Raw genomic sequence first — 10,200 nt, forward strand, 5'->3', positions numbered from 1 at the left:
TATCTCCAAACCCTAGGCAGCCACTAATATCCTTTGTCTCTACAGATTTGTCTAGACTGGACATTGCATACAAATGGAATCATACGATTACTTAGCATGTTTTCAAAGTTCATGCATGTTGTAGCATGTATCAGTACTTGATTTCTTTTTATGGCTGAATAATAATAGTCCATGGTGTGGATATTACTATGTTTCATTTATCCATTCACAGTAAATGGCCATTTGGGTTACTTCCACTTTGGGGCTCGTATGAATAATGCTGCTGTGGTTGGGTTTACGTGCAAGTTTTGTATGCAGGTCTAGATTTGTTTTTTAAATTAACAGACTATTTCGGAGCAGTTTCTGGTTTACAGAAAAATTAAGCAGAAAGGACAGAGTTCTCATACTTCCTTACCTCTCAACCCAGTTTCCCCGATTATTAACATCTTACATTAGCGTAATACATTTGTTATAGTTAATGAACCAATATTGATACATTATTACTAACTAATGTCCATGCTTTACTTTAGACCTCACTCTTTGTTTTGTACATTTTATGATTTTTGACAAACGTGCAATAACCTGTATCCACCATTACAGAACCATACACAGGAGTTTCTCTGCCTTTAAAATTCCGGGCTTCACCCATCCTTTTCTCCCTCCCCACAACCTCTGGCAACCACTGATCTTTTGACTGTCTCCACACTTTTGCCTTTTCCTAAATTTCATACAGCAATCATATAATATGCACGTAAGCCTTTGCAGATTGGCTTTTTTTCACTTAGCAATATGCATTTAAGCTTCTTCCATGTCTTTTCATGGCTTCATAGCCTTTTCTTTTTAGCGCTGAATGCTATTCCTTTGTACGGATATACCACAGTTTGTTTATCCATTCACCTATTGAAAAACACCTTGGTTGATTTCAGGTTTTGGCAATTATGAAAGAAACTGTTATAAACATCCATGTGCAGGTTTTTATGCGGACATAACTTTTCAGTTCCTATGGGTAAATACCAAAGAGCATGATTACTAGATCACTGTATGGTAGAAGTATGTTTAGTTCTGTAAGAAACTGCCAAGTATCCTGCTAGCAACAAATGAGAATTCCAGTTGTTCTGCATCGTCAACAACATTGGGATTTCAGTATTTGGATTTTAGCCATTTGAATAGGTGTGTAGTGGTATCTCACTATTGTTCTAATTGAAAATTCCCTGATGACATGGAATGTGTAGCATCTTTTCATATGCTTATTTGCCATGTGTCTATTTTCTTTGTTTAATCATAGTTGTTTTGTTTTGTTTTTTAACCGCCTACTAACTCTTGTCCTCCTGTGTCTATTTACATTGTCCTTTTTTTTTTTTTTTTGAGCTTTTAATCATTTAGTCTTTTTCCTGGTATGTCCAATTATTTTTTATATTAAAATTGGGCTTAACTTATTTTAGGAAACTATTAAGATACCTCCACGTCCTGGATACTGTTATCGTTCTCTTGAAAAGATTTCCTTTTGCCCATGGCAGACAGTTACTATAGGGACTGGTAACCTTAGTCCATTCTCAGTGTGAGCGCATTCAAAGCTGTTTTTCAGTCTGTGTGAAGGTTGCTCTATTTCTGTCTTGTCCTTCCTCTACGGGTGTTGCCCTTTGGGATTACCATGTGAAAGTTTGGATTCTCCCTATTCCCAACTACCCTTATATTTGTTAGGCTTTAAATGTAATGGTTCCCCCAGCCCTGTGAGACTAAGGATACGTGTAGCCTGTCATTCCATTAGTTGTTGCTTTTAGCTTGAGCTCTTGCCGTTTGGCTTCTGTGGTTAGAGTCTTTTGAACTCCTTGGCTTTTCAGTTCCTACGCTGTATGAGTTGAATCAGCAAATGCCCCAAGGAGAAAAGCTGCACCAAATGTCAAGCTTGCGTCTGTGTTTCCCTTCTCTCCAGAACTTGGCCCACATGTCTCAGTGTCTCTCGAACATTCGGATGCCGGCGAACAGATGTTTTCTTACTTTATCCAGGTTTTCTAAAATTTCTTTAGACTTCACCTGATCTTACGTTATTACTGAACTATCATCTCAATTATCCCTAGGAAGAAAATTTACAATTTTATGTTTTATTTTTTAATTTTCTATATTAACTCAGTTTCTGTAGAGACCTTTTACCTGATTGTTCAGTCTAGTTCCTGTGTTACCAGTAAGATGGAGATAGGTGGAGGCTAAGAATATTGGGGGGAAAATCACTGATGAATGATAGGTCTCGTTCTTTTTGTTTTTCCTCTCCTTATTTACTCTGGCAGCCTACATTTGCCCTTCTTGATTTGACCCAGTTGCCCAAATAAGCAACCCACTCTGGCAAAGACGTGACTTTACTCTCATAAATGTCTGCATGTTAGGATTAGCTAGATGATGAACACCATGCCAAAGTTCTTTGTGTGACCAGTCAGAATGGCCATCATCAAAAAATCTATAAACAATAAATGCTGGAGTGGGTGTGGAGAAAAGGGAACTCTCTTGCACTGTTGGTGGGAATGTACACTGATACAGCCACTATGTAGTACAGTATGGAGGTTCCTTAAAAAACGAAAAATAGAACTACTGTACGACCCAGCAATCCCACTACTGGGCATATACCCTAAAAAAACCATAATTCGAAAAGAGACATGTACCACCATGTTCATTGCAGCACTATTTACAATCGCCAGGACATGGAAGCAACCTAAGTGTCCATCGACAGATGAATGATAAAGAAGATGTGGCACATATATACAGTGGAATATTCCTCAGCCATAAGAAGAAATGAAATTGAGTTACTTGCAGTGAGGTGGATGGACCTAGAGTCTGTCATACAGAGTGAAGTAAGTCAGAAAGAGAAAAACAAATACCGTATGCTAACCCATATATATGGAACCTAAAAAAAAAAAAAAAAAAAAAAATTTGTTCTGAAGAACCTAGGGGCAGGACAGGAATAAAGATGCAGACGTAGAGAATGGACTTGAGGAGATGGGGAGGTGGAAGGGTAAGCTAGGATGAAGTGACAGAGTGGCTTGGACATATATACACTACCAAATATAAAACAGATACTAGTGGGAAGCAGCCACATAGCACAGGGAGATCAGCTCGGTGCTTTGTGACCACCTAGAGGGGTGGGGTAGGGAGGGTGGGAGGGAGATGCAAGAGGGAGGAGATATGGGGATATATGTATATGTATAGCTGATTCACTTTGTTATAAAGCAGAAACCAAGTCACCATTGTAAAGCAATTATACTCCAATAAAAATGTTTAAAAAAATGTTAGAGAGTAAAAAAAATTCAAAAGAATTGGCCACACTCCTCCAACAGATTCTCTTAACATTCAGCAGAAGAGAATTCACCCTGAATCTGGTTTATGAGTAAAAGACAAGTCAACTTTAAAGTGGATCACAGATGACAACATTTCTTTTCCATGTGCCTGCTTTGGAGCCATATTTCTGCTGACCACTCAAAAACTTCCTCTTGAGTATTCTGTGATATATTAGAACCGGGAATAAGGGCTGTTAGTGCCGGAAGGGTCAGCCGGTGGTCTGCCATTTAATTCACATATCCTTTCTGCGCCAGACTCTTTTAAGATCATTGAGTTAGCCTAAGAATTTTGAAGCTGTGGAATTCAAGACAGTACATGACAATATGCCAATATTACTATTCTCCTGCTCTGACATTCTCCACTGATGGACAGATGAAGGAGAAGGAAGGGCAGTCACCAGTAACTGAGAGTAAATGAAACTGGAATATTATAATTCAGTATCATTTGAGTGACTGAATTGGCTGGCAGAGTGTTCTCCAGTTAAGGGTGAGGAAAGATTAATTCTGCACATGACACCACTACTGTATTTATACAAGTCTACGGGGACAGTTGTTTGCCTTGAATTGTTCTCTTCATTCATTTCGGTCAGACAGTTGTGTTGATTGATTTTCCTTTCTGATGTATGAAATGGCTGTTTGACTGAATTTACCATTTAATTTCCACTAATGCACTGTAAAAACAATACATTAGTCAAATTGGATTGGCAGGTATGAAAATGTTTACCCCAGAACTAGACAGAAATATAATATTGCCTTCTACAGAAATGTAAGTCATATGCCCTGGATTTGGGGGAAATGTTCCAATTTTAACTATTTTGCCACTTTTCAAACATGTAGGGTCACTGATCCCATAGTAAAAATAAGATCTGTGAAGTCCAGATAAAAATAGTTTTGTGTCACCCTGACAATCACATAACACAAAAGAAAAAACTATTATGAGATAAATTTTACTGAGTTTCATACTTATCAAGAAGTGTTTCTATGTTAAACTTCTGAGTCTTATTCTACAAGTTCTTTAGGAACAAACACTTCAAATATATTCATAGAAAACCCTCTTTATTTATAATTTCATTCTTCCAATATTTATAGTTACTATGACAGGCCATTTCTCCATGTCCCATCCCATGATTCTCTGCTCCCATTGAACATTTGGAAATTGGTGGCATGAGCAGGAAAGTGAAGCAGTTTTTGAGATTACTGAATAATGTTGACGTTATAAAGACTGCTTTCTTCCACAGTTGACAAACTTATTGTGGTACCGATGGTTGGATACTACTCTTAGAGATGAAAAAGGTCTTAAGGAATCTTCCATATTCCATTCACCAATCTGTGTTCTTGTTCAAAGCAAAATTAATTCCTTTCAAAATTCACATATTAGCTTAATAATAATTTTTAATCTTAAAATAATCTATCTGTGAGAATGGGAATTTTTGGTGGGAAAAAGTGACAGAAGATGGGAGAAGAAGAGAATTCATAGAAAGACAAAACAGAATTTTTTAAATGGTGGGTACAAACTTCTGTTTCCAACTATATCAGTTTACCTTAGGAAAACATACTAGAAAGGCCAGATAAATCATAAGCAACATTTGACTGTGAGCGTTAGAAAGCTACTGAGGTAGCCATGACCTAGAAGAGTAAAGTAGAGAAAGAAACTCACTGAAGTGAGAACAATATTGTGCACATGCTTTTCTAGTCCAGTCATTTAGAAACTACCGATGAAGAGCAAAAGTCTGAGAAACCAAATGTGACTCCTAAGAGGCAGAAAAGCCAGTAGATCTTAGGACAATGTCATAGGACTAAGGAAACCAGAGTTGGAATTGAGAAAAAACAAGGCAGCTAGAATTTTAAGGACCAAAATCACAGAGAGAGTAAAGATTCAGAGAACTGAGCTGGATTCAGCAACAGTGTTCCCTTGCAGTAGTTTCCATGTATAAGTAGGTAGACAAGGCAAGATGCTAAGAAGTCAAACAAAAGCTAACTGAAGTCAAAGCAAAGACTTAGTTGGCTCATAATGCTGAAGAGACAAAACGGGGGTTCAGAACCTATGAAAGATTTCTGGCCCAGTGGAAAACTAATGATATGAACTAGGACATTGAAAGTCTGTACATATGTGTGTGTGTGTGTGTGTCTGTGTGTTAGGAAGGTTGATGCAACGTCTACATTGAACCTGATAAAGAAGGAAAATGAGTATGAAGTTGGTCCAGTGACTGAGGTGATCGTCCCCTCTGCTCCCTACCTAAGAATAGGAAATTCTCTCCTCAAGAAAATACAGTTGACCCCTTGAACAATGTAGGGGTTAGAGACGCTGACTCCCTGTGCAGTCAAAAATCCACATATAACTTTATGGTCGGCCCTTCTTATCTGTGGTTCTGAATCTGAGGATTCAACCAACCACAGATCATGTAGTACTGTATTACTTATGGAAAAAAAATCCATGTATAAGTGGATCTGTGCAGTTCAAACCCAGGTTGTTCAAAGGGCAACTGTAATGTCATTCAGATTCTCTACAACTTGTCATATCCCAAGTCTGGTATTCATTCACTGAAGAACCACCAAGACTACCAAGAAAAGGAGAATTAAATGAATGAAAAACAAAACAGAATCAGAATCATAGATGACCTAAACATTAAAGTTCATACATATTTTGGTAAATGTTATCAAGTTCAAGAAAATAGATGACAAGGTGGAGAATTTAACTTGACAACCAGAAAGTAGAAACTGATTGAAGTTGAACTGATAGAAATAAAAATTATACGAAATTTAAAACTCGGTAGTGGATTGGACACAGGTAAAGAGAGGTAAGTGAACTGGAAGATAGAGTAGTAAAAATATTAAGACTAAAGCATGGGAAACGAAAAGAATAAGAAGTACACAAAAGCGCATTTGAGACATATGGGCCACAGGAAACATTTTTATCATATGTGTAAACTGGAGTCCAAAGAAAAAAGGAGAGAGAGATTGGGATGAAAACAGTATTTCAGAAATAACAGCTGAGAGTTGTCTAAAACTAAAAAGAATATATGGAGCCATACATTCAATAAGCACTAAAAAAAATGCAACAAGAATAAATACAAAGAAAACCACACCTAAGATCACCACAGTACAATTCATGAATAACAAAGAAAAACATGACATCTTAAAAGCAGCCCCAGGAAAAAAGAGATTCCTTTCAAAGGAACAACAGGATTAAGATTACAGCTTACTTCTCAACGAAACTGATTGGATACTAGAAAATAATGGAATAACATTTTTAAGTGCTAAAGAAAAGAGCTGCCCATTGGGAATTCTAGACGCAGAGAAAATGTTGTTTGGAAGGAAAGATGAAATAAGGAAATTTGCAGACAAACAAAATTTAGAAAATATGTTCTCATCAGAACCGACTGAATTAAATTATAAAGGGAGACCCGCAGGCAGAAGGAAGGTTATCACAGATGAAAATAAGGACTTTATAAAGAATTATGTATAACAGAAAGGATAAATAAGTGGATAAACCTAAATAAAATCTAACTGCACAAAAGAGTAATAATAAAATATATCAAAAATTAGAATGCATTAAAAACAAATGGAAGAGGAAAAAAGTAGTCAGAAATTTAAGATCTCAGCATTGCTTGAGAAGCAGTAAAAAAGCTAATAAGTCATGGTACATGTGTAACTGCTACTTATGTAAAAATAACAAGCTAATACAAGGGAAAATGGAATTTGAAGAAATCTAAAAGGAAGAAAGAAGAGCAAAAGGAACATAACAAGGTGGGACAAATAGTAAACAAGGAGTAAACGGTCTATAAGAAAATACATTAACTGTAAATACTCAAATTAAAGGACAAGGATTATTGGAACAAACAAAAAACCTAATTCTATGCCACTTACAAGAGACAAGAGTCAGACTGTAAATTAAAGGATTCAAAAATTATGTCATAACAACAATAAATACAATTGAAGATTTTTTAATGTTAACACAGATTTGAAAGCAAAAATTATCACTGGCGATAAGGCAGGATAATAAAACCCACTGTTACTTTACAAGGAATATATTATATATCTAAACTTCAATGCAGTATATGAAGGGAAATTCCAAAAAACTAAGTCGAAATAGAATAATCTAAATTACCTAGATCAGTAACATAGAACCACAACAACAAATCAGCAGGTGATAGAAGATCTGAATACCATCATTAAAAACTCTGGCCTAAATTTACATAAAACCCTGCACCAACAATGATGGAATATATATATTACGCAGAAATTTTTAGGTGCACGTGGCACATTTATAAAACTGACTATATGCTGGTTATAAAACAAGACTCCGAATAAGCAAGAAATTAAAAAATATATAACCAATATTTTACCAAATAGTTGGATATTAAAAACATACTTCTGATCATTATGTAGGTCAAAGATAAAGTTGCAATGGGAATTAGAATTTTATTAATTGAATGATAATGAAAATATGCCATAACAAAACCTGTGGGTTGCAAATAAAGCTGTGGTCACAGAGAAGTTTATGTATTCAAATTATGTTCTCTAAATGTAAGAGGGAAAGGAATAAAGCAACTAGAAGATAACCTGTCACCCTGAGGTAGGCAGCTCCTGAACTGTACCTGGTGGGGAAGGCAGGGCAGAACTTCAGAAGGCCAGCTGAGAGCACGGTGAACACCATGTCAGGAGCAGTCTCCAAGAAAGAGCATTTAATGTACAAAAGGATGACTAAAATATATTTAAGAGCTAGCACCCTGACTCCTCTTAAGGATGACTTACGTTGCCGGGGAAAAAATAAGAAGTGCTCAATGTAGAAGGTGAATAACTTTGTAATTCCCAGGAAAATCTTGGTACCAGGACCGCAGAATGAAGAACTTGGAGTCCCCGTGGCTAATCCAGCGGAGGGAAAAGGAGAAACACAGACGGGAGAGAAAATAAAGGGAACCCTTGGTGCTGCTGCAGGCCCAAGTCCAGGTATGTGCTCTCTATCTCCACATCTTAAATAAAAGCCACCATGTTCCTCAGTCTTTCAGGTACTTAGAATTTCTCTTTAGAACCTGAAAATGGGGTCAGGTTTCCTGTCTGCATTGCTACAGTACAAAATAGAGGCAGGATGCTTGAAATAGTTCTCCATCTGGCAGAGGAGGCCTTGAAGCTGTGAGCCACTCACTGGGAACCAGCAGGACATGAAGGATTCTTGAGCAGATCTGAAGCTACTGGGAGGCCTTTCAGGAGTTAAATCCCATAGTAAATACTGTACCTTCAATGGCCCCTTCTCCCTCTCTGTCCAGTCTTCCTCCACTCGCGTGGGGGCCCAAAGGGGTTAAATGAGCACTCTTTGACTTGTACTTGGTGGTCCCAGAACTTGACTTGGGCTTGGAGACTTCCATGAAAAGTCTGCCTTCCATCTGCTGGCTTGCGTTTCTTGGTCTCTCTGCTCCAGGCTAATTCCTTCAACCTGCTTTTTCTATTTCTGCCAATACTCCCCCTCTCCAGACCTTCCTAATGCTCTTCTGGGGCGGGAGGAGGCTTACTGAGGGCAATGTGTATTTCTAGAGGGAGAGGTGACCACATGACTTCACAGTGCTCGTCCCCTTGATTATTCAGTTTCTGTCTGGATTAGTCGTGGGTGTTTGTGCACCCCAGCCTCACCCCCAGGAGGCTTTAGAACACTGTCCTTATCTCAGCACTGAGCCTCTCTCTAGCCTCCTTCCCTCTCTCTCCTTACCCACCTTTACCCACAGACTCGCAGGCTTTCTGGACCTCTGAGGAACAGAAGCACTTCACAGAACCTCTGCTACAGAACCAAACATATTGAAATGACTCTTTACGAAGATATTGAAACAACAGGAAAAGAATACATGACGATTGTTTCTCCTGAGAGTTCAATTACCTAGGGGGCCTTTAGCAAACTTTGATTGATACATCTAACCCTTCCTTCCTTGGCAATAGCTGATCACACTGTGAGGAAAACAAATTAGAGAATGGAAAAATAATATTTGGATTTCAACGAAATAATAAAAATGCAGGGAGTATCTTTGACTTTTGCAAGGTGAGAAGAGAGTTTACATTTTGATTATTTGATGGCAGGAATCCCTTTTAAAACAGGGCCAGTCTGCATGATGCATTTAAAAATCAACCTTTTCAAATATAGCCATAACCCCCACAAGATTTCTTGATTTCTCTGGGGTCAGATAAACCATCACATATCACAGTGGTGCCCTGTACATGAAAGTGATAAACATAATCTGGAAGCACAGCAGTGGCTAAAAATATGGAGCTGGCAGCCATTCGCTGAAATGATTTTTTGCTTTTAATTCATTGCATAAAATGCTCATGTCCAAATTCAGGCAGGTAGATCTTACCAACCATCAAGAGCTTCAACCCTGCTAACAGTTAAGTATGCACTTTTAAACCCTACTTTGACTGCTCCAGAAACTTACTGGGTTTCTTTAATGCCTCTGTTACTATTTCCTTTGTGTCATTTTGTTTTTCTTTCAAAACATAGCTGTGTGACCTTGGGGAAGTTATATTATTTCCTTGAGACTTGGTTGCCTTCTCTGTGAATATCTGGGTATAATTTTAGTATTGCTCAATAGAATTTTCAGTGATAATGAAAATATTCTATATCTGTACCATGCAATGCAGTACTCAGTAGCTACATGGAGCTAGTAAACATCTTTGAAATATGGCAAATGCAATTGAGGAACTGAATTTTTAATCTTATTTTTAAATTTGTTTAAATATAAATAATGCCATGTGGCTAGCATCTGTTGACAGTACAGATCTACATAATATTTTAAGGACACTCTCCACTCAAAAACTCTACCATTCATTAACTCAACCTAAATATTTTTGCCCTGTGACAAACAGAAAATAATTTATGCTTCCCTTGAAATTATCTGTCAAGACCTTTATC

General features: G+C 37.5%; 1 protein-coding gene across 1 annotated transcript in view; it reads left to right on the forward strand.

Annotated features, from left to right (window-relative positions):
* The window catches only part of LOC309653701 (ELKS/Rab6-interacting/CAST family member 1-like), a gene marked incomplete at its 5' end in the record, with an annotated part of 129,269 nt that extends 119,287 nt beyond the window's left edge, over positions 1 to 9,982 (forward strand). Inside the window, 2 exon segments of the mRNA XM_082478539.1 lie at positions 8,122 to 8,255; positions 9,026 to 9,982. Coding sequence (XP_082334665.1) covers positions 8,122 to 8,255; positions 9,026 to 9,099 — 208 coding nt within the window. The 3' untranslated portion in view covers positions 9,100 to 9,982.
* Positions 9,983 to 10,200: the final 218 nt, after the last annotated feature.

This window comes from Balaenoptera physalus (assembly GCF_965194825.1).
Source record: "Balaenoptera physalus genome assembly, contig: HAP1_SCAFFOLD_943, whole genome shotgun sequence".
NCBI lineage: Eukaryota > Metazoa > Chordata > Mammalia > Artiodactyla > Balaenopteridae > Balaenoptera > Balaenoptera physalus.